The sequence below is a fragment of the Doryrhamphus excisus genome, chromosome 10, assembly GCF_030265055.1.
Source record: "Doryrhamphus excisus isolate RoL2022-K1 chromosome 10, RoL_Dexc_1.0, whole genome shotgun sequence".
Lineage (NCBI taxonomy): Eukaryota > Metazoa > Chordata > Actinopteri > Syngnathiformes > Syngnathidae > Doryrhamphus > Doryrhamphus excisus.
Window position 1 is genome coordinate 21216368 of NC_080475.1, and position 25093 is coordinate 21241460.

The 25093-nt window shown below is 41.8% G+C and overlaps 2 protein-coding genes across 4 annotated transcripts; one reads left to right on the top strand and one right to left on the bottom strand.

Annotated features, from left to right (window-relative positions):
* Positions 1-948: 948 nt before the first annotated feature.
* On the top strand, positions 949-12737 carry LOC131137028 (solute carrier family 26 member 10-like). 2 transcript variants are annotated; one of them, XM_058084506.1, is made up of 22 exons: positions 949-1189; positions 1460-1596; positions 2042-2071; positions 2284-2400; positions 4247-4516; positions 5422-5532; positions 5622-5776; positions 5888-6052; positions 6250-6402; positions 6584-6666; positions 6747-6894; positions 6957-7070; positions 8055-8132; positions 8212-8307; positions 8620-8726; positions 9280-9349; positions 9428-9610; positions 9702-9756; positions 9895-9983; positions 11053-11107; positions 11852-11958; positions 12029-12737. In XM_058084506.1, the coding sequence occupies exons 5-22, from the start codon at positions 4249-4251 to the stop codon at positions 12065-12067; spliced, it is 2076 nt and encodes a 691-aa protein (XP_057940489.1). In that variant the 5' UTR covers positions 949-1189; positions 1460-1596; positions 2042-2071; positions 2284-2400; positions 4247-4248; the 3' UTR covers positions 12068-12737. The 2 variants fall into 2 exon arrangements, with proteins under 2 accessions (XP_057940489.1, XP_057940490.1); XM_058084507.1 differs by having other exon boundaries at positions 1460-1480.
* A 319-nt stretch (positions 12738-13056) lies between these two features.
* LOC131136998 (beta-1,4 N-acetylgalactosaminyltransferase 1-like) lies at positions 13057-22698 on the bottom strand. 2 transcript variants are annotated; one of them, XM_058084427.1, is made up of 11 exons: positions 22580-22698; positions 20649-20863; positions 20379-20561; positions 19694-19800; positions 18276-18313; positions 18008-18188; positions 15459-15557; positions 15175-15362; positions 14968-15108; positions 14496-14733; positions 13060-14296 (listed from the first exon to the last, which is right to left on the bottom strand). In XM_058084427.1, exons 2-11 carry the CDS (start codon positions 20861-20863, stop codon positions 14082-14084), a joined length of 1605 nt encoding a protein of 534 aa, XP_057940410.1. In that variant the 5' UTR covers positions 22580-22698; the 3' UTR covers positions 13060-14081. The 2 variants fall into 2 exon arrangements, with proteins under 2 accessions (XP_057940409.1, XP_057940410.1); XM_058084426.1 differs by having other exon boundaries at positions 13057-14296; positions 18008-18313.
* Positions 22699-25093: the final 2395 nt, after the last annotated feature.

Here is a 25093-nt window from a genome sequence, read left to right on the forward strand (position 1 = left end):
ACAAATGTATGATATAGATGTATTGATATAATATTTTGTAATATATTATATAATATTGTATTACAATACACAAGAATAATAAGAAATAAACAAAGTGAACATCAGCCCACTAGAGGGCGCTGCTGCGGAGGCAACAAAGGTCACAGGATGGCTGCTATCAAATGTAGACGTTATTAGCAGTTATTAGCATGATCAGGCTAGCCTGGCTGCTAATTCTTAGACCACCACGGTGGAGTCTGTCCCGCCAGGTCGGAGGTCCGTGAAATAGGAGAAGCTTGGAGATCCAGTCTTGACTTTATCTTTATTTATTCTTTGCCAAGTCCCCCTTTGATCACAACGCTGGAACGCCGCTATTGGGAGACAGGAAGTGTGTGCTCGGAGTTCCATCAGTCACATGACTCAGAGAGGCTGGACTGGATTGCATTGGCTATACAGTACCGCATTTGTCCACAAGAGGGTGCTGCTCGCATGTTGAATTTGTTGAACTTTGTTAGGGTGACGAAAATGTCATTTCCAACACCTAAAACTAAGAACGCTTGCTGGGATCACGTGGTTTTCTTCACGAATGAGCCTTGTTACGTCATCATCCTTCACATGCCGGGTTATTTTGCTATTTGGCTAAGTTGACTTCTTATTACGTGATGCTTTAACAGGAGTAAATGTTGTTACAGTGCTGGCTTCAAGCTTTTATCTATAGGACTTTGTTTGTGTTCTGAGGTTATATAAGGCTATAAAACATGAAAATAATGTCATTAAAATAATGACATGTATGCATCTTACTTTATGATCGGACAATCCAAGTATCTTATCTGCATTTAGTTTGTGCCTTTGTTGCTTCCATCAGTGTTTGTTGTTTAGCGCCATAGAGTACTCCAACACATGTCAGTGGAGTGGGTGTGAGTATGTCATGAGGGGAGGGGGCCCACTCGGCTTTGTCTGCCTGTTGAGCGGGGGCCATCAGATAACAGGCAGGACAATGGCGCTCCATTCTGAGGGATCTCTTAAAATGAGCAGGAAGCGGCGATGAGCGCCTCGGTGAGGCTGGCGGAGGGACTCCCCAGGGTCCGCTCAACCCCGCCAGAGCACGCCGCTGTTCAATGGCTGCAGAGACTGACAGGAAATGAGAAGCTATTGGCCCCCCAGCTGGAGCCAAAGGCGTCCTTTGATGCCGTCTCTCGCTGATAGAGAGGTAAGAGAAGGCCCGGCGACATGTTCCTATCGCAATACATAAAACAATACTGTGAAATTGAAAGTTTGATAAAGAAATGACTGCATTGTAAATATCACGATACATACATACTGTATATACAGGGGCAGGAAAATGATCTGGCACATTTGTAGGTTAAATAAAATGCAAATAAAGTAAATAAACAAAAAGTGTTTTGATGTTCCAAAAGTACATATAATGCCAGTTTGCTTTGTTCCTTTCTAACGCCATTGTTTTTCCTTTCTTTTTCAGTTGCTGCCATGAATTGGACTGGTGAGCATCACACTTTCATTGTGGAAACGTTTATCAAAACAAACCGATCTCTAACTGCAACACGAGTGTTCCGTTTGCACTTCAATCTGGGTTGACCTGATCCCGTAAAAAAAATGGTAAGGTTAACCACAACTGAATTTCAAAATGACACAGAAAGGCCCCTTTCAAGGACCACAACATTTTCAAGCCGTTATGCAAAAATGAGGGTTGTTTAACCTCGGCTGTTGGTGCAATTTATTCCTACAAGTGTTCCAACTTCCTCATGGAATAAAAACATAAAGCTTCCTCTTAGCATAAAAACAGCGTTTGGAACACACTGTGGTACTTTATGATCGTGGACACTTCAAATTGTAGGATTTTCCTCTAGAGAAATTGGAGTTATGTAAAAGTTTTGACTGATAGTCAAAATATTTTGTGAAACATGAGGTGTGTACTCAGATTGGTGACATACTTTAGCGTATACGTCCGATGGGACTGACATTTTCCAAACATCCTTTCAATGTGCATGTTGACATTCAACGTCTTGCCCCCCATAACGATGGAATGGAATGGACCCACAAGCACGTCGAGCTGCCCTGACCTCTGTCTGAGGTAAGCCTGGCTGCACGAGTGCTTCTCAAGGAGCCACTCCGTCTCAGTCTCACACACATGACAAAATACTGGAACCATTATACTCGTGGTTGCGTACTGAATCCTCTCACTCTCTTTCAGTTTGCTTCATGCAAATGTTCTTCTTCTTAGAATGTCCATCTTCCTGAAGAACGTCTACCTAACCACACTAACGTTGGCTATGTCGTTGTCAGAGCGGACCATGCAGTGGTGGGTCTCACGATGCGGTTCAAGGCTGGTTCAAGGCTGTGTCAGTGTTGTTGTTGAACGGACTCGGAAGTGACACATGACATAACCAAGTCTACATAATGGTACGTTCCAATAGAGGAGCAGGTAGGAAGGCAGACAGAGGGAATGAAAGTGTGATGAATTGGAAAGATGGAAGCCACAAAAATTAGCAAAAATAATGGAGGGTGACAATCTTAATAGTCTTTTCATACACATCAAAGAACCCTTCTTAAGAGCTCTTAACCCCAAAAGAAACCAATTGCTTCAAATTCAGGAGGCGACAGGAAGATGTTTTTTTCTTGACTGGTGAAGTGAAACAATGCCAACGGCTCAGCAGCACGAGGAGGTACTGATGGACAGATAGGAGCAGCCAGCGGAAAGGGATGGGAGGTGAAGAGACGGGGACACGCAGCCTCTTAGACAAGGTCATTTCCAACATGGAATGGGAGGTTGGGACAAGCATCCCACAAAGCAGATAAAGAACAATTCCAGGAACAACGAGACTGGAGCCTCTCCTTGGAGGGGAAGAATGGAAGTCCCAGTGTACACTCAGCATGAAGGAGACGGGTGGAGAAGATGTTTAGTGTCATGAACTTTATGCAGCGAGGAGAAAGTTGAATCATGAAGTTGTTTGCAAAGCATATTTAAAACCACAACAGCTCAGTTTATTAGTCAAATATATTACAGACATGTATTAATTTAAGTTAGTTATGTAAATGTTGACATATTTTTGTGAGGGCTATAGCGTCAAAATAGATATTTCCCATGACGTCTGTTGTTAGCTAGCTCATATTAAGTCATAAATATGTGCTAATATGTGTTTTTTATGTTTCACATAAGGATTGTGAATGAAATTCCCCCAAAAGTTGGAAATTAAAAAAAAAAGAAAATTTTGAAAAAAAAAAGAAAATAGATTTATGTCAACTTGCTAGCAATGCGTATCATGGGGAATGCCTATTTTGATGCTAAAGCCCTTACAAAAAAAATTAATAAAAAATAACGCCAACTGTGTTCCATTTACATAACTGACTTGTATATTAAGCAAGATACAGCAATATTTTTATTGTAGTAGCTAACATGAAAAACTATTTTTATCTCGCCGACTTGAAACTGTACATTAGTTTAAGTCTGAAATTGATCCAAAGTTGTTTTATATATTGTTTATTATTCAGCTACTATATGTGTGAGGATTTATTATTTAATTATTTATATATATTATAATTATTAGTATTATAAAAACATTATAAATGAAGCAGTAAATAATAACACAGCAATGAACACTACGAGCACAAGGACCCAGAGGACCTCCACAGCCTGGCAGCCATGCTGTTGATAACCTGTTGAGCTCACCTTTGTGTTTCCTGGTGGTGTACGATACTGCTGCATTTGGTATCGCCGATATCATATCGATACTTTAATACATGAAGGTGGACATCACCGATATGAATACATCTAAATCTGAGTTTTTATTATCTTTTTTTGCGATTTAAAAATCAGGAATTTTGTCAGATTCATAAGTAAATATAAAATGCTTTATTAGCATAATTTTTTTTATTCAGAAACAAACACAAATTCCCATGAGAACATTGCACTTCTTTCTGTAGTATCAAAAGTATCACTCCACAACATATATTATAAAATATTTAAAACGAATTATTTGTTTCAGTAGCATGGATTTTCACACACCACCACTACAGTTGGGCAGCGTCTTTTTTATTTAGACTTTGGTATCGATATTGTCGATGTTTGTATCGATCCACCACCACTAGTGTTTCCACTTTCTGGCAAAGTTGGTCATTGAAGTTGAACTTGTGTTTGTCCGAAGGCAAAGTGGAGTGGCAGCCGTGGAACAATTTGCTGTAAAAGTCCCAAAGTAATATCAGCCTAGTCTCTTGATATCTTGATATCTGTCATTATCCCCCCGGCCAGCAATGAGCGCCTCCGTGGCCGTGTACCGGAGCATCTTCACCGAGGACGGCTTCCAGCAGGCATACGGCTCCGAGGAGGACAACCCCGGTGCCGGTCCGAGGCTCCGGGACAAGTTGGCGGTGAGGTGCGGATGTTCACAGCGGGCCTGCCTTCACCTGTTGCGGGACAGAGTTCCCATCGTCGACTGGCTGCCCGGGTACCGATTCCGGAAATGCATTTTGGGGGACACCGTAGCAGGACTCACCGTGGGCATCCTTCACATCCCACAAGGTCGGTCAAGTCACACTGGAATACTTCATATGTACTTATTATTATCATAGTATCATTGATTATTAGTATTATTATTATTATGGTATTAAAAAACACCGCTAGGTATGATGTAGTATCAGGTAGTAATATTGTATTTGGATACAATAGTATATTCTTATGAATACATTATACATTATATACATACATATTATACATTAAATTATACACAGTTTAATTTGTGTAATTAAATAATTCTACAATGTATTAATTGTATTGTACTAAATTACTTAATGGTATTTTAAGAAAAATGAAAATGCATCCATAGATATTTATAGAATTATAGTTATTATTATTCAATTGGGTTTATTTCTTTACTAATTCATATTTTGTCAAATATAATACAGTTGAATTGCACATTATTCATTCCATCCAAATTTCAATTACATTTATTATTTATTAAAATGTATAAATTAAAATGAATAAATTAAAATGAAAAAATTAAAATTTATTGTAACATAAATACAATTTATTTTTAAAATTTACAAACTAAATAAAAAAAATACTGACATTTTTTAATATTAGATATGTGAGCTATGTAAATTGCTGGTTTAATGCAAACTACTGTAAGTTTCTACTGTACATTTTGCAGATAAATATTATTATAATGAAGCTTTAACAGTTTTGAATGCAACTGCATCAAATTTAATATCGAAATCAACGCTACTACTATTGATGTGTACATTGATGTTAATTCAGAATTAATTCAAATGTATTATTTGTAGTACTGGTCCTGTTTGTATTAGTATTCTATTTGTTTTTATTGTTATAAAATGATTTGTGTGATGATAGTTAGTATGATATGATTTATGATAGTATTATTAATGCAGGTATTCCTTTAAACGTCGAGTTTATTCTCCTTTAAACAGGAATGGCCTTTGCCCTGCTCACATCTGTGGCACCAGTTTTTGGTCTCTACACGTCCTTCTTTCCCGTAGTCCTGTATATGATTTTTGGCACCGGGCGCCACATATCCACAGGTAGGACCCCACGCGTGAAACCATTACCACCATTACAACACCATTACAACCATTAGATTGCTTTTCTGAGGTCCACGGTCTTCTCTCAGGTACGTTTGCTGTGGTGAGTTTAATGACCGGTTCGGTGGTAGAACAACTGGTTCCCAGTCCTCTGGTGGTGAACTCCACTTCAGAAGTGTCCGACTTTGAGATCCAGAGAATCGGCGTGGCCTCGGCTGTAGCACTTCTGTCAGGAATTATGATGGTAAGACAGGAAGTACTAAGTACAGTAGACCATCATCAACAGTTTCAGGAAACGTGACTGGAATAACTGATCATAATTATTATTATTATTATTATTCCTTCTGTCCTGCAGCTCTGCATGTTTGGGCTTCAGCTGGGCTTCCTGTCCTCCTATCTGTCAGAGCCAATTGTCAAGGCCTTCACCAGCGCTGCTGCCTTTCATGTCACCGTTTCACAGCTGCAAAGCATGCTGGGACTGAACCTTCCTCGCCACACTGGGACCTTTTCTCTCTTCAAGGTGGGCAAAGCTTTCAAAATGACTGATTAAAGGATTTCATTTCCCTTTTTTGGAATTTTGACAGCTTCATAGGAGTCTGTTTTTATCTGTTTTTATATCTTTAAAACACATGGAAAAGACAAAGACTTGTGGATTGTGGGCAGTTTTCCTTGCTGTAGCGTCTTTATGAACGTCTGTCCAGCATCTTCTGTGTTCAGACTTTAGCGTCCATGATGGAGAACCTGCCTCAGACCAACACGACAGCGCTGCTGATCTCCGTGGTGTGTTTGGCTGTTCTGGTCCCGGTGAAAGAGATCAACACACGCTACCGGCAGCGCTTGCGTACGCCCATCCCGGTGGAGATCCTAACCGTGAGTCGAGGTCATTCACACGCAGCACCTCACATCCGTGTTCGTGTTGTACTTTTGTGGTGTGTTCATTTCATAATCCTCCTTTACTCTTCACCTCATTTCCTTAATGAATTATTTTTTTGTATGTAGCCTAAAAGCCCCAATATTATTATATATTATTATTATTATATTTGCTCTTCAGGTGATCATCGCCACTGGGGTTTCCTATGCCTTCTGTCTAGATTCCATCTGTGACGTAGAAATTGTTGGCCACATTCCAGCAGGGTAATACTTTGGGAGTAATACTACAAATACTTTCACCCCCGACAAGCCCGACAATCATTGTTTTACTTTCCTATTCTCAGATTCCCAAGACCAAGACTCCCTGCGTTGCACACGTTACCCCAAATTGCCGGAGACACGGTCGCCATCACATTGGTGGGCTACGCGGTGTCCGTCTCCCTGGCAATGATCTACGCCGACAAGCACGGCTACGCCATACATCCCAACCAGGTGACGCCCACAAATGTTGAAAAGCTGAAGAGGCAGTTGATTAAAAAAAAGTTTTATTTCAGGAGCTGCTGGCTCACGGTATCTCCAACACCTTGTCCTCCTTTTTCACCTGCTTCCCAAGTTCTGCTACTCTGGCCACCACCAACATACTGGAGAGTGCTGGGGGATTCACACAGGTAGGTTGTCTTATCTTCATTTAGGAAATATCCCTTTTGCTCATTAGCATATTCATTAATGAGGTTCTAAGTGGAGCTACAATATACAATAAATGGGATGGAGACAAAAAGCAATTTATTGAAAACAATTACACTGAAGAACAATTATTAAACCCAAATAGGCTGGTTTTCAGCTGTTTAGAAGTTCAAGACCATCCCTCAAAAAATGACAAAAAACCGTCCAAACCAGGAAAAAAAAAAATTCAGGAGGACTCAGGAATGAGTAGATCCACCGTTCCACTGAATGAATAAGCACCACAGATCACAGTGCTGGTTGAAAACATCTCAGATGGATCTCCTTGCTGATAACGTTGGAAGCCATCTGGACCATCAAGGTTTTTGTTCTCATCAGAAAATCACTTTTCAATGTCCCATGTTCGATGCTCCGTGGTCTAAGTCTAAACAGGCCGTTGAAGGAGACCAGGTCTTTGGAACAGTTTTTGAAACCCTTTTCCTGCAGATGTCGTCTGATGGTTGTTGTGCTGGCATTGGCACCAGTAAGGGTCTTAGTTTGGGTCGAGGTCCGCCTTGTGTCGGATCGGATCCTGCGGCTCAACGCAGGTGTCATTTATTCTGGTCTACCACTTGACTCTTTTGTTGCGTAATGCTCTGTGACGGCCTTGCTGCGTCCGACCTCAGCATCCGTGGCTGTGCAGCTCAGCCATCTTCTTGCTTCTGCAGCTCAGCCATCTTCTTGCTTCTGCAGCTCAGCCATCTTCTTGCTTCTGCAGCTCAGCCATCTTCTTGCTTCTGCAGCTCAGCCATCTTCTTGCTTCTGCATATTGTAGCTCCACTTAAAACCTCATCAAGGTCCAGATGTGAACCAAATGTAAACATGGATGATTAAATCCATATTTAGTAAATCCATGTATGTATCCATGTAAATATGGATTATTAAATCCATTTTTAGTCCAATCCATGTGTGATGTGCGTGTGTTGCTGCAGTTATCCGGCCTGTTTACCAGTCTGGTCGTTCTAATTGTTCTGCTGCTGATCGGACCTCTGTTCCACTTCCTACCTAAGGTGTGTTTATTAATGTCCAAGTGAAGGAAGAGGAGCGCCAAAGATAAAGTCCACTCACCTCATTGGTGTTTGTCCACAGGCCGTCCTGGCGTGCATCAACGTGACCAGCCTGAGGCAGATGTTCCTGCAGTTCCAAGACTTACCAGAACTGTGGAGAATCAGCAGGATTGACTTTGTAAGGACTAGAAGTTATTGAATCTATTCGGGAATGCTATCCCCACGTGTAATAAGACTGCAGCGTGCGGAGGATATGAAGGTGGCTAATTAGTTCCCTCGTTAGCATACCATCGACAATTGATCCCAAAAGCACAGCTAATTGGACTTCTTTGAACTTGATATCCAAGCCGTGGTCAGCTGACTGCCAACGCTTCCAGAACCCGCCTACATTATTATTATTATTATTATATTATTCCAGCCAAAGCTAGGAGCTCGGAGAACACCACTTTGGGAAATATGTTTACTAATATTAATATTGTCATTTGTGCAGATGGTTTGGGTGGTAACCTGGCTGTCCGTGGTTGTCCTCAACGTGGACCTGGGTTTGGCCATCGGGGTCATGTTCTCAATGTTGACTGTCATCTGTCGCACACAAAGGTACGTGTTTTTAAAAAGATTCATCCGCATACTGAAGATCCTTGTAGCAACCTTCTCAAACAAATGTCAATCAAATACTCTGATATTATTACAATAAACCTACAAGAGATTTCATCATCAGTATTTGAATGATTGACAGCACATGAAGGGCTTTGACGCGGACGTTGGGTCTAAACCACAGGGCTCTTAAACTCAAAGTCTGGGCCTCCAAGCTTGGACTTGCCGACCTCGATAAGCAGTAGAAGATGGATGGATGGATCTATTGCATACTTTGCATATCCATCTAATAATTCATTTTCTATAATGCCTCCATGCCGGCACCCAAATAAATGTAACAGTAATCCATAACTTACTGGAGATCATATCTGATGCATGTAGCTGTTTTTACTGTTCTTCTTCTTCTGTGGTTTCTGACCAATGTTCTGCACTTCGGGTGAGGAGCTTCCTCTAGATGACATGCTAAATGATGACGCTGCTCATATAATGATATAATCTATATAATGATAATAATAATAATGTCTGGTGGTCATGTGATGTCTGGTTCCTCCACCAGGGCTGGATGTTCTGTGCTCGGCCGGGCAAGCAACACAGAGATTTATCGCCCTGTGGAGAATCACAGTAAGGTGATGATTCCATCTTGAACATCTTAAACAAGAGTTGTGATTATTGTCAAATGAGACGAGGTATCGCCGTCCTTCCAGTGCTACGAGCTGCCAGGGATGAAGATCCTGACATACAACGGGCCGATCTACTACGGAAACCGTAGCTTCTTCAGGGAAGAGATGAGCACTTTGTTGGGCCTGACGCCGGAGAAGATCCGCAGTCGAGAAAAGGCCAGAAAAGCTCTGGAGGCGCGTGAAAGACACGCTGGCGTCAACACGGTGGTACGATTGCTGCTCTCATTAAAAGACTACAGTAACACATATTCTTTAAATAATAATAATAATAATAATACACATTATTTGTGCTCTTCAGGAACGAGGCGTAACAAATGCATCTTTTTCTTTGGAAAATGACTTTTTTAAATCAGGTAAACTTACGACTTACAGTATTTGCATGCACTTGTCCTAAATTTCCTATTTGTAATATTTTAATGACATTCCATTGTTATGACAGAGATGATTCCACTGGGAATCGTTAATGTTGATTACCTTCTCCATGTCTGCAGGAGCATCAGACAACGACGTCCAGGCTCTTCTGATCGACTGCAGCAGTGTGATATTTGTTGATGTTGCCGGAGCAAGACTCTTTACTCAGGTTGGTTTTCAAAAGCTACGTACAGTAGCTCACTTTTCAGTAAGCGTTTTTATGACCGTGAAGGGACAATACCACGCAGGTCAAACATGTATCCAATCCAATCCACTTTATTTATATAGCACATTTTATAAACAGAGTTTCCAAAGTGCTGCACAGACGAGTAAAAATAAAAAGTAATAATCCAAAACTAAAAGAGCATTTAAGAAATAAAATAATAAAATAGATATTAAAATATTAGAAACAAGAAACAAAGCAATAAAAGTATAAAAAATAGAACCAATTACAATAAAAACAAAGAACTAAAAGACACAGGACCATACGACTCACTCTGAGTTAAAAGCCAGAGAATAAAAGTGGGTTTTAATACGAGACTTAAAGCTTTCGATATTGGGGGCCTTTTTTACTTGGGAGGGCAGAGAGTTCCATAGTTTGGGGCCGACCACAGAAAAGACTCGGTCTCCCCTGGTCTTAAGTCTCGTCTTGGGCACCACAAGTTGGAGCTGGCCCTTGGACCTCAGTGACCGAGCTGGAGAGTAAACTTGGATGAGGTCCGAGATGTATTTGGGGGCCGGCCCATTCAACGCCTTAAAAACAAACAATCAAATCTTCAAATCAATCCTAAAACCAACAGGCAACCAATGAAGGGAAACCAGAATTGGGGTGATGTGCTCCCCCCTTTTTGGTTCCTGTTAAAAGCCGTGCCGCAGAGTTCTGGACTAACTGTAAGCGGGAGAGAGACTTTTGGCTTTTGTACTACATATACTCGGGATATTTCACTGCAGTATCATTTTGATATGTTCACTGTGAGGTGTACTCACTTGTGCTGGCAACGATATCAACAACAATGGCTGTACTTTTACCTGTACTTAGAGGACAGTAAATGTATACTACTATAAAAGCTGTACGCTGTCGACTCCAAGTTATATCAGGTTTCATTTCTATGCTATTGTCCCTTGGGACGCTATAAGAAAATACTTGCTGAAATGTGTAGTATAATGTAAATGTATAGTCTACTGTAAGTTTCTCGGGAATTGAATCCCGCCTGTTTTTGTGTGTGTTTGTGTTGTAGATGTGCATCGAATGCCAGAAGGTTGGGGTTCACATGTATTTATCCAACTGTAACAGTAAGCACATTCAATGTCATATTATTAACTTTCACTTATTCATTCAATACTTCAACTTATTATATATATTTATTTTAATACTAATACTTTTTTTAAAGGGCACCTATTATGCTTTTTCCACTTTTCCGACCTATAAATGTGGTTAGAATGTTGGATTCTCGTGTTAAACGATACCAAAGTTTCAGATAATAAGGTTTGCGCATTTGAAAGTGAACCCTGAAAAAATTTCAGGATGGATCGGAACGCTTTGTTTCAGGGGGCTTTCTAACACTGGCGGTTTGTGATGTCACAGATTGACAGAGTCACAGATTCCTTATATGGGCGTGCACTGTAGGCCAGATACGCTGTCTGCCGTCCCCCAAGCTCTGCCTTTCTGCTTACGGTGTTACCAACGTCTCCCAGGAAGTGTTTCTTTGGGTGTAAGGAGTGGGCGTGTCTAGAGGCGGGCCGTGGGTGGAATGAATTAAAACCATTTTCATGGCAAACACGAAATGCAAAGAAATACAACTGGAATAGGTGCAGATTCTGGAAGATCAAGAAAGCTTTCTGTGCTGGTTATTGTGTGTAGCTGCTCTACAGGAGTCCACAACTCAATACAAAGGGCCAACAATGAGCATAATAGGTCCCCTTTTCTTATTGATGACATGTATTATCGTAAATATTAGCTAGCATGTTATGTTAGTACAACGTGTGTGTTGATTAGCACGGATGCTACACAACCGCTTGTGATCTCCGTTCCTTCAGAAAGTGTTTTAAAGATCCTGGCATCGAGCGGCCTCATGAACCACATGAAGCCTCAAGATATTTTTGTCACTGTACACGATGCCGTCACGTACATCCAGCAACAGAAGGTACAACCGGCAATATCGGAGTTCACGGCTGGTTAAATGCTAACGCTAATGCTATCATTCTTTGTTGTAGGAAAAACATGGTGAAAACACCATGACCGTTTGGGTGTGAGATCGATGCTCAGCGATGGCGAGTCGAGTGTTTGGGACCAAATAATGTACCATTTGGTGATTGGTTGGAGGGTGTAATGTGTACTCGCGTTTCCAAGATACAGTAGCCTGTTGTAGCATTTATGGAGGCTTTACAGTATTACACCGTTTTATGTAAGCATCATGTCATATATGCTGGAATTCCTTAGAGAATATTATTTGATTGCAATACAGAGATAAATATACTGACAAGTGCACTGAACAGTTTCAAATACTTGGCATATTTATATCTTGTACATGAGCAATACTTGCTACAGAGCAATACTTTTTGGTATTAGTCTGCAACTGTCCCAGCGGCTGTTTTAATATTACATATATTTCCATCAAAGTTTTGCGAGTCAGGTTTTATTGAAGTACGAGATGGGTTTGTGCTCATTGTTATATTTCATTAGAGTTTGGTGAAGGTCGGAATGTGAAGCACGCCGGGATGAAATGTGAAGATGAGTACAGTCTGTGTTCTCCGGGCGAGCGGAGAACGCAGTATTGAGGCATGATGAAAACTTATGAAACACAGACTTTAGAAGCTCGCCTCAGGGATCGAGATGTCTCGCTCTGTCTGGCCTAAGTGTTACACTCTTGATGATGACAGGTCCTCAACGTGTTCCATAAGTGGTTATTGGCATGCTGAAATATTAAACATTAAGCAGGATTGATGTCTGTTCTGTAATATCCTAGTTTGTGACTGTAGACATCTATATTCATATATATATATATATATATACATTTCCAAACAAATTTGACAACCCAACCACTTATCAATAACTAAATATTACTGAAATGGAAACACAGTGAATGGTACAGGCCTAATTCATTGATGGCGTGCCGTTAGCGGCTAACAGTAGAAAAGATTGCAGCACAAGAGCTAAATGATCACATGGCCTGGAGTAGTTTATTTCAGTTATTAAACTAAAAGACTGTTCCACCATAATATACAGAATAAACAAAAAAATAGAACCTGTCATTTATCAAAGGAACAGGTCATAAAACCTTATTATGTCACTCTGCTGCCCTCTAGTGTCCATTAGACTTCTTCCTTTTTTGTTAATTTAACATTACAATGCAAATGCAAGTGTCATCATATGTTCATCACCAATACTTTACTTCCATTAGAAAACATAAACGCAAATAATACATATAAACTCTTTATTTTTATTAAAAAAAAACAATGCCACTACAAAATAGACATAATAGAATATGTCACATCTTCCCATCCGCACACACTTCAGTCAATATATTACATATTTACAAACTAACTGACTTGTGTGTAATGTCTCCATCTAGTGGCGACATTGTGAAAGGGCATCATATTTCTCATTGTCACTGACAATTACGTTACATTACATTATTGCATTGCATTGCATTACACTTCCCTTCCATCAAATTTGCCTCATTAGTTAACCTGAGTTTATTTAGTTTTTATTTTTTAGATGATCCTTACACAATTCTAGTGCCATGGGCATTATTAAAATATAATTACATCACAAAAACTTGATGAGTATATTCTGTCAATAGTCAAGATTGGAGGTCAGACGTGCAAACACTTAAGAGCTGGTGATAAATTTTCCAGTCATAAAAGGGGCGTTTAAGGCACCTAGCTTTTTCACTTGAATGCATCACAGTGGAACTTAACACAATGTGGGAAAATAGCACACACATCGCTGTTCCGGCTGCTCAGTACAACATTGTATCGCTGTATGACAATAAGTCGACATCATTCAAAAAGTGTAAAGTTCTAAAGTTCTCCACTGTGCTAGTTTGAAGAAACTTGCCTTCCACGCACACAACCTCCCTCCCACTTCACACCCATGCCAACCACAAGGGGGCACCATAGTAAACATTATGGCCTTTTCTTCCTATGAGCCTCACCGTGGGACAGATAGAGTTAAAATGAAAATTGTTAATATTTCCATATTAATACTGCCTTTGACCTGAAAATGTGTTTTGATCCAAGATGGCCGCCCTGCTGCCCTCAGACGTCATTGAGTGGTCATGCATTTGAACCTGTCCTTGAAGTAAAAGACTTCATCGTGAATATGATTCTCAACGCTGCTCTTGGAGTATCTGAACCTTTCATAGGCCTTCTGGGCGTCGGTTGCATCCCTCCATGGCAGCTTGATCTTAGACGCGTGCTTTATAACGACGTCACTGCAGGAGCCGATGTGGAGGGACCCGAGGGCGTCGATGAAGAACTCTGCGGAGCAAAAGAACATTTTTCTTCTGAAATACGCTACCTTGTTCTTCTCAAAGGTTTGCCCGCTAAAGCAAATGTGTCATTACGGCGATATCAAACAGTCATTGAACACAACTCAGCTTCCGTATGGAAGCCTTAAAGGGGAACGCATTGAAAAAAGTCAACCTTCACCCACAATTCCAGTGGCAGCTCCACTTACCCAGGTGACCACGGCGAGCCAGTTGGGGGTTGAAGCCAACCTGCTGGACTTTGTCTGTCCTCCCCATGAAGAAGTTGATGACGGCATCAGTGACCACGCAATTGGCGAATCCCTCAATATCGTGGTGGTAGCCACGCCGGATATGGACGCAGTCCCCGTCTTCTCCCCCCTCTTCCACGGAAATGGTGTGACGAAACGTTGCCGTCCAGCCCGTGACCTCTTGGACTGCACCCCCGACCTATTTGAGCCATGAAAGGATCACTTGTTGGTCAGACCCACACAAGAAGGACGGCTGTGCAGTGAACGCACCACACCAGACCTCATAGTCTACTTGCTGCTAAAATGAGTACTATGGGAGAGTACACTATTAAATAATACTACAAACTATACGGCTCATCTGCAGCACCTTCTACGCTGGAATTTCATGTTTCTGAAGAACATGTAGCATGTCGGCCCATGTCAGTCAACTCACCACATCCAGACTAGTCCGCTCCAGGATGTCCACCATCTTCTCCAGCTTGGTGTTTGCAGTGAAGAGGAAATCATCATCCACCCAAAGGACGTACTTGGTGGTCACCTGAGACACGGCCAGGTTCCTCCCAGCAAACCAACCCTGACGGTTGAGGGGCAGCGTTAATTCGGTATGCGTTATGATGATGATGATGATGCTAATATTTACCTTTCCAAATGGCATAATGTAATGCTCAACGTGAGGTCCAACCACTCGCTGTGGGTGCTCGTTATCATCAGCTATCACGATGGTGATTGTTGGATAATATCGCCTGATGCTGACGATGAGATCTTGGAGTTTATCATAGCGTAGAAAGGTCTTTGTCACGATGGTGACGAGAGCGCTGATGTTGGTCTCTTGAGAGGAAATAGAAACACAAAAACAATGAAGATGACATTAAAATGGAATATTATAATATAGTAAACAATGCTGTGTATGAATGGTCTTTATACCTTTTGGATACCCGGAGTTGGAGTTGTACAACCTTGGGATGGTGGAATGTCCAATTTTGATGGTGAAAAATGACTGATGACCTTCATTTGCAAACTCAACTGTGGAGGAAGAAGAACGGCGATAAAACTAGTAAATTAATTTCATAGTTTGAATGATTTATAAGCACTTTGGACTTCCTTGTGGCCACCATCTTTACTGTTGCTGTCGTGAAATGTGCCCCCACCCATGAGTGGGTCCCACTGTGACAAAGGCTGCAGCCCAGTGTGGAGGTGCACCAATCAAGCGTAAATCAACTCAATCCAAACTTACATTTTTTAGCCCCAAAAAGAGGAAGAAGAACATCCCCGGTTAGCACTAAATGCTATCAAGTGAAGCTATCTTGATAAGAATGCTGTTTGCTGAGTCATTCACTATGTGAACGCATCCCTCGTTTATCGTGGATGATTGGTTCCTGGCCCAAGCGCAATAAGTACATTTCTGCAAGGTAGGATTTTACCATTTTAGAGCCCTGTAGACATGAAATAACACCCCTATAGTCACATTTACACTCCTATTATTCTTTGTTTATAGCACCCTGGTAATGGGAAGGCTACAGGATCACCGCAGGGACGCAAGAGACAGCCACAGCCAACATAGGATTTGTCCCTCAATATTTCATAGTAGTAGTATTATGATACTACATGCTGGCATCGATTGGCATCGCCTTTGTCAAGCTCACTACAGACATGTAGGATGTGATGCTACACGCCAATCCATTTCGTGGCCAGTCTGAAAGGCGTTTTTATGTTGATTATGTGTCTTTTTTATAGAAAATGTTGATTGGTGGCCAATGGATCATAGCGTCGTCATAGATACTGTCCAGGACAAACAATATTAATTTCCTAGCACCCAAATCCCACCAGAACTGGGCTCAGGCCACATGGGGGGGGGTCATATAAACAATCCCTTTAAGGGTTGGGTTGATGACGACTCAACCCAACGGACTCCGATGGCGCCACCAACTGGGGGAAACGTATAACTGCGGTGACTACCAAAGGTCTCAAATGTTTTGACGGTGGGTTGGGGCATCAGACAGCAAATGATCACCTTGGCATCAGTGTCGCCCCCTCCTGGTTGGAAATAATAAATGTCATTGGTCCCTTTCACATGGTCAGATGGTCCCTAACATTGTTATGGTGGATTAGGTCACCCTGCAGTCTGTGCCTGTGTATACATCCAGTCCGATAGCGCCCCCTGCTGGATAAAAATATGCATGTTCAGATTCTGCCCCCTTTATGTTGTATAAGAATTGGTGACAATTTTCCATGACGTCCTTGGAGAGCAGCTTCATGAAGTGAGTTTCCATTGCCCGATGTCTGATGGCCATCAATGAGATCCCCGGAATGGCCATTCCAAAGTCCAGGTCTTCTCCCATAATGCATCACTACACATCGCCTATTGGAAGGCAATGCTGGCTGAATTGGCCTTCACCAACACGTGATCAGGGATAAACCGTTGTCAATCATCCTGTCAGCGCCCTTTTGTTCCTGTGCTCCTCCTCCTCCTCCTCCTCCTCCTGCCTTTGCCAACGCACGGCGCTTACGCAATCGGATGCCACTCCCTTGTTTGGGACCAAGGTTCAACCAGCCTTGACGAGAGCCCGAGTCATTTGATGTCTTTATGATGTGTTAGCATAGAGTGAAGATGTTGATCATTAACCTCAACCCTGATCATTAACCACAACTCAACGATGCCTCTTAGAGGCGTGGCTGTAGTTAGCCTCCTTTGACAGAAATGCTCCACAGTGACCATCCATCTTTGGTCTACACGACCATTGTTTAGAGCAGCATCCTTCTTCACTATCTCTCCTCTGGACGTGTCCCAACCATCTCAGTCTGGCCTGAAGGACTTTATCTCCAAGGTCTCTGACATGTCATGTCCCTCTGATGTACTCCTTCCAGATCCTATCCATCCTGGTCACTCCCAAGAAGAACCTCAGCGTCCCCATCTCTGCTACCTCCAGTTCTGCTTCCTGTCTCTAGACCAAACAACATGGCTGCTCTCACCACAGTTTTGTATACTTTTACTTTCGTTTTAGCCGGAACTCTTCTATCACTTCACCGGACGCTTTCCTCCACCCGTTCCATCCTGCCTGCTTCTTCACCTCCTTTTCACTATCTCCAGTGTTCTGAACTGTTGGACTCCACCTTCTGTATCTCTGATCCCTGGAACCTCACTCTTCCACTTGGGTCCCTGTCATTCCCACACATATACTCCGTCTCGCTGGGGCTGATCTTCATTCCTCTGCTTTCCAGGGCAAACCTCCACTCTTCTAGCATGTCCACCTGTTCCCTGCTTATGTCCTAACAGGGAAAAAGTCCGCATATTTAAGATAATTGGAGATTTTTTACCGAAATTAATCCTACCTTTCAATGTCAGGTCTGGAATCAATTAACTTGGGATTACTCCGCCCATATCAGGGTCGTGTAGCAGCGTATAAATCTGTGTGTGTGTGTGTGTGTGTGTGTGCGTGTGTGTGTGTGTGTGTGTGTGTGTGTGTGTGCGTTACCGGTGTCTGCTGTCCTGGGATGGAACACAGTGTTTGTGTAGGTGACAAATTGCAGCTGCCTGTTCAGAGCAGAGAGAAAAGGACTCGAGAGGATCATCCGTTTCTCTCCTTCTCCTTTAATGGAGATCATGTCCACTGTGGCAACCACATCAAAAGTCCCCAGAGCTGCTGTCAAGTATACCTGCCGTGACGTTGGAGAGTGAGAAGAATTAAAGCTTTCACTTTCATTTATCAGCATACGGTCACCGCACAAGAAGGGGAAACTCACCGTGTGGTTGGATCTTGCTTTTTCAACAAGCCGTAATCCTAAAATAAAAAGAGAGATTGGAATTAGAATGATAGTAATGACATTAAAAAAGTTAAATCCGATCTAATCGAATTAATTTGTGTTTACATGCCATTTAAATCTGGTTTTACGTGACTTCATGCAATCATTAGGTTTCTTGATGCATGTAAACGTGCTGCGTTTCAGGGAAGTGGGTGCTGAATTTCTGGTACAGGAAGCCCAACTGATAGCAGCCGTGAACAAACTTGAGAGGGAACTCCATGATTGCATGACATGTCCACCTTTAAGACTCATGCTTTTGAGAAATACACTAAAAAATAAAATGTATTATTATTATAATTATTACAAACAAGCAAGGTAGGGTATAACCCCCATTTTTTGATTGCATGAGTCAGACACGTCTGCAAAATGATACCTTTAGATCAGGGGTGCTCACACTTTTTCAGCATGCGAGCTACTTTTAAAATGACCGAGTCAAAATGATCTACCCACTAGAAAAATGCAAAACATCTATTTATTTTCAAATGTATTGAGGATTATTTGTACGTACAATGTATGTTGATGTACCTTACATAACCAAATGAGCCAATATTGCAAAACACACATAATTAACTATTAACATTTTTTGTAATTACCTGAGTTTACTTTGATGACTTGCACTGAATTGAACCAGCCAGGGATGCATAGTCCGGACAGTAGCTGCTGATAGCCAGCCTCAAGCACACTTCCAAATGTTTATCAGTCATGGATAATATCCGTATCATAATATCCGTATAATATTCCATATCCGTATGGAAGTGATATGTTTTTGCCTTTTTACTTGGTCCAGTTTTTGCCTTTTTACTTGGTCCAGCTCCTTCACTCATTTTAGTGACCATAAACTTTAGCGAGGGCTTAAAATCTCGCAATTCGCCGACTAGCTTAGCACTTTGCATCGTTGTTTACGCATGAGCGGTGACCTAAAGGTCAAAATTCAGTTGTCATCTGACTGGTTGTCCTGTATGTCAATCAAGTAACGGGGATGGATGATAGGCTGACATCGTAAGTTCTGCTGCACTTAGAGACGTTGTTTGATTTGATTGGTCGCCCGAAGGGCAACATTCAGTTGTCATCTGAATGGCTGCCCTGTATGTCAATCAAGTGACGGCATTGATGCTGGGATGATATTTTTTTAATGTCACGCCGCGATCGACCAGCGATCGACCAGTACCACCTCCGCGATCGACCGGTAGCTCGCGATCGACTTAATGAGCACCCCTGCTTTAGTGGATGCATCGAATTGTTCAAAATGTGTTGGGAAGATTGAAACAAAAACCACATTGAGGTCCAGCCCGCCCCAGATTGGTTCCAAACGACGTGCAAGTAGGGTTTGTTTTGTACCATGTTCATGAAAGCGTTACCTGGAATGATGATGGTCTTGAGCGGTCGTACTGCCACACCCTGGGAGGGATACTGAAGGGGACTGTTGCCCTCGTTTACAATAAGAACATCTGCAGGACTGGAAGACCTGGGCATTGAAAAATACAATAAACACTATTTGTCACACCTTCTCCTATTTGGTGGTGACAGAGCACTAATACAGGTGGATCTGATGCTTGGGTTAGCCTGCTGCTGTGTTTAATGGAACTATCAGGAACAGGTGGCGTGTGTCCCGTGAGGTGGTGTACGCGGTGACGAGTATGGTGGCCTCTGGTGAGCATTTAAAGGCAATGAGAGGCGTTCATTGTACCCTGTCATGCCCTCTAGGAGGCAAGGAGGCGTGGGTGCGCTGGGGTGCGCTGAACTGCACTTCTGCAACTTTGAACTTTGACTAATGTGAGGCAAATTTGTACACTTTCAGTTCAGTTGGAGCTATGGTTATTAATCATGATTCTGAATCATAATTTAAACATTTTAATCATTTAACTGCCCTAGTTCAGGTACATCTGATTGTTGTCTGGTTCCACCCATACCAGCCATGGTCCTAGCATGAGCAGTATTGTAAAGCTCTAGCTTTAAGCTCAACGCTCCATGAATGTAGCTCTGGGCTATGCTCCCATTGAGGGTCCAACTTCGATTTAATTGCAGACTTAGAAACTCATTTACCTCATTTGAAAATGACGATACTCTTCAGCTCTGTGACGCTTCACGCCCTCAGGGTCCGGGTGCGATTGTAAGAAGATCTGTTCCAGGTCATGGGCCTTCACACGTGGGAAGAGCAGATTGGAGAGCGGCAGCTGGATGGTCTCCTTATCAGCCACGCATTCACACGTGTGTCTTTGCACGAGACTGGGTGAGAAAACAAACACCAGTGTTTGATCCCCAGCATCGCACCAAGGTAGAAGAGAAGGAAGTCAAGAGTTTACGTGAGCCCACCATGCCACCTCCTCCTTCACGTGATAAGAAATGTCATCATAGTCCTTCAAGAGGGCTTGCAGTTTCTCACTGATGATGTTCTCCATTCCAAAGTTGCGTCCACGCCGCAGGTCCACTCCTGAGGGAGGTGCAGGGCTCCACGTGTTGAAGACCAACACCAGCAGGGAGCCGCTGACCATCAGTAGTCCGAGACACTTCTTGAAGTGGAAACGCATCTAGAATGGAAATACAGGTATGCTATTAAACAAGAAGTCACTTACTCTACATATGGACAAATGTATTCGGACAACTGAGCAGCTGGGATAGGCTCCAGCGTACCTGCAACCTGGTATAAAAAATGATGGATGGTCTACAGCAGGGGTGGGCAAACTATGGCCCGGGGGCCACATCCGGCCCGCCAAGTGATTGAATATGGCCCGCCTGTTCTTTTTAAAGTATTTCATTTAAATTTACCGTACAACCTAGCATCATGGCTTGAGCCAACCTTTTGATGGTTTAAGTAGCTGTTTTATCAATTTTGTTATTTGATGTGGTCTGTTGTTCACAAAGTGCTCCTGAAAAAAGGGACACAAGCACAATAAAAAAAAAAAAAAATAATAAAACAATTAAAAAAAAATTAATTCATTCATTCATTTTCTACCACTTATCCTTACGAGGATCACGTGGGTTGCTGGAGCCTATCCCAGCTGTCCTCGGGCGAGACGCGGGGTACACTCTGGACTGGTCGCCAGCCAATCACAGGGCACATATAGACAAACAACCATTCACACTCACATAAAATAAAAATATTTAAATAATAATAATAATAATTTAATTTATAACGCACTTTACATCAAATGAATGACCTCAAAGTGCACATATAGCAGATTGCATGACTCTTTTACAGATACAATAATTCCAGGTGGACAGTTACGTGTAAAAAACATAATAGTCTGGCCCCCCGTCAATTTTGTTAAACCAATGCGGCCCGCGAGTCAAAAAGTTTGCCCACCCCTGGTCTACAGTCACTGACAAGGAGCAATGTTAATGTTGGGATCACTGGAAATCAAACATCCTCCATCACTGTGAATGGTTCTTAGTCTATACGTGTCCTGGGGTTCACTTAGTACTTCACTTCTCACCCAATGCTAGTTGGGATAGGCTCCAGCTCAACCATGACTCTACCGAGTTGTAATATATTATATACAGTCATATGTTGCTTATTTTTAACAATATGCTTATTGTAAATAAGCCAAAGTCTACCAAGCAGATCCTAATAAGCGTTAGAGAACATGAATGGTCGGACTATTCCATATCTCCTCGTCACCAGCTTGTTTTGGCCACAGGCGCCATCTACATTGGTCATGCTGGAGGACGTTGGAGTCATGGATTCATCTCATCCATCACCTTTGGATATGGTTAATACTTCATGGAGAAACTGGTTCAAAGTTCAAGATCATAGAAGTTGAAGTAGAGCTCATCATCATCATCATCATCATTGTGTATTTTTAGCACTACAGACTCAATTCAATTCTTCATTTGAAGAAGTGGGAAACATGTTTTTTCCTTTCTTGGGTGTTGATTACTTGCATTCTTTATAGAGGTTTTATCTGCAAGTGGGAACGTCAAGTCAAGTCCAGTCATGTCCATTTTTTTTAATATAGCACATTTAAAACTTTAACTTTAATTTAAAACTACCCGGGTGGACTACAGTGCCAAGCTAGCTAAACGCACAATAACAACAAAAGCAGTAAAACAATAAATAAATATACTACAACACTTGTGATATATTCCAGAAGTAGATCATATTATCTGCACATCGAGTTTGCGGAGAAAAAAAAATAGTCTCGAACATTTAGTTTGTTTCAGAGTAACACAAGCGGACGTTAACCAAAAGCATGTAAAAACATACTTATATAAAGTCAATGTTCGCCAACATGGAGCAAACTTACCGTCAACACTTGGGGGCTCCGCCCCGTCTTGGGATCAGGACATCTATGAGAGCTTCCTCCAGGCAGCTGTGCTTCCTTGCTTCCTTGCTTCCTAGCGCTAGCGGAGGCGTGTTCAACCAGGAAGCCCCCCCCCCCCCCCCCCTTCCCCCTCTATGGGGGCCGTTTGGGGCAAAACACGCTCGGTTTTGGCACACAAGCACCGAAACACGGAAAAGTACAAATAAAATACACTGGGAATGGATACAAAAGTACTGGGAACAATGGCTGAGCATGTTACACGGCCTGAATACACACCGACCACACGCACATACACATACACACACATGCACACGCACACGCACACACCCACATTGAGTATTCACAGACCAGTACTCACATGGGATAGTACTTTACTTGTTATATTATTATAATATTATTCATTCATTCATTTTCTACCATGTATCCTCACTAGGGTGGGGGGGGGGGGGGGGGCTGGAGCCTATCCCAGCTGTCTTGGGGGAGAGGCGGGGTACACCCTGGACTGGTGGCCAGCCAATCCCAGGGCACATATAGACAAACAACCATTCACACTCACATTCATACCTATGGACAATTTTTTTTGGGGGGGGGGGGGCTGGAGCCTATCCCAGCTGTCTTGGGGGAGAGGCGGGGTACACCCTGGACTGGTGGCCAGCCAATCACGGGGCACATATAGACAAACAACCATTCACACTCACATTCATACCTATAGACATTTTTTTTTTGGGGGGGGGGGGGGTAATTAACCTAGCATGTTTTTGGAATGGGGGAAACCGGAGTACCCGGAGAAAACCCACGCATGCACGGGGAGAACATGCAAACTCCACACAGAGATGGCCGAGGGTGGGATTGAACTCAGGTCTCGTAGCTGTGAGGCCTGCATGCTAACCGCTCCACCACCGTGCTAAACTTATATTATTCAGCCTAATTGAGTGTTTGTGCAATTTTGCCTGAATATATTTTTCTCCATATTATACATTTTTATAAGTTGCAAACCAGTTCCAGTGGAAAAGGGGCACTACCCAGGGTGCAATGCGAACAGAGGAAGACAGGTGGCAGCATAGCAACACAAACACAACCATGAACCATAACAAGTGTACTTTTTTATTTTGCCCATCATTCCCAATCCTTATGTGAAACATGAACATATATTTATTTCTTTTTTCTGTTAATATGAGCAAGCTTACAATGACGTCATTGTTTGTTAAACATGCTGTGATCATAGAACTACAACACCAAACACTAGAACTACCAAGGCAGTCATTTGGACTCTTTTCAAAATGTGAAAATCATAACTTCATAAATCATAAATGAAATCATGAAATCATGAATCATAAATTCCGGGTTTACAGAAACAGAAGCACACAAGAACGAGTGCAAAAACAAGGTAATACAAAGTAATATACCAGGTAATACAAATCAACTATTACAGCTGTAGTACTTATAATAATTATATAATAATATAATAATATAAAATTATATATATATATATATATATATATATATATATATATATATATATATATATATATATATATATATTATATAATATATATAATATATAATAATAATAAAATATATAATATTATAATAATAATAAAAATATAATAAAAATATAATAATTAAACGTTTCATTAAAAAACTGTATTCAGTTGTGTTGTCATTGACTAATATTTTGTTTAATAATAATAATAATAATAATAATAATAATAATAATAATAATAATAATAATAATAATAATAATAATAATAATAATAATGAATACACTAATACATTAGTTTGATATGAAATATTTCCATGTGACAAACAATGGTTATGATCTTTGAATGAAATGAGATGAAATCCGTTTCCTGCGTGGGATGGCTGGACTCGAGGAGGAGGAGCCAGTTGCCATGGCTTGGGCACCTAGTCCGGATGCCTCCTGGACGCTTCCCTGGTGAGGTGGTCCTGCTACGCCAAGCCGTGAGGAGGCCCGAGGCAGACCTTGGACATGGCGGAGGGATTATTTATCACAGCTAGCCCGGGAACGCCTTGGTGTCCTCCCGTCGGAGCTGGTAAAGGTCTCCGCAGACCAAGACCAAGTCTGGACTTCCCGACTTAGTCTGCTGCCTCTTGGACCGGGCCCCAGATAAGAGATGAATGGATATAGTATATTGAATATAAATATAGATATAACTTAAAAAAGGAAAAGCTCCAGATATGCTACAGAAATGGGAGTGAATAAGAAGGGAAATGAGCACGCGGGTATCTGATGCATTTTAATGGTGCACCTGACCCTGCACCATTCAGCCCAGACTCTGAAATCGAGACAAGCTGATTTTAAAAGAGATGATTGCAACAGTGACAATGCCGTGTAAACAATGAGATAATTGCTCAATTTGTTGCTTATAATGCAAGCAAATACATTTGCAATTCTTATGACAGCAACCATTACTAATGATGTCATGATGGGATTGCCTGGAAATGTAGTCGCATTGTACCTCGTCTGTTTGAGAG

Coding starts and splice junctions, on each gene's coding strand:
- LOC131137028 (XM_058084506.1), top strand. CDS start 4,249: ATGAGCGCCTCCGTGGCCGTGTACCGGAGCATCTTCACCGAGGACGGC. Junction 8,308..8,619: donor GAATCAGCAGGATTGACTTT/GTAAGGACTAGA, acceptor TCATTTGTGCAG/ATGGTTTGGGTGGTAACCTG. Junction 8,727..9,279: donor GTCATCTGTCGCACACAAAG/GTACGTGTTTTT, acceptor TTCCTCCACCAG/GGCTGGATGTTCTGTGCTCG.
- LOC131136998 (XM_058084426.1), bottom strand. CDS start 20,863: ATGCGTTTCCACTTCAAGAAGTGTCTCGGACTACTGATGGTCAGCGGC. Junction 20,562..20,648: donor GTGAAGGAGGAGGTGGCATG/GTGGGCTCACGT, acceptor TTTCTCACCCAG/TCTCGTGCAAAGACACACGT. Junction 19,801..20,378: donor TATCGTCATTTTCAAATGAG/GTAAATGAGTTT, acceptor TTCAATGCCCAG/GTCTTCCAGTCCTGCAGATG.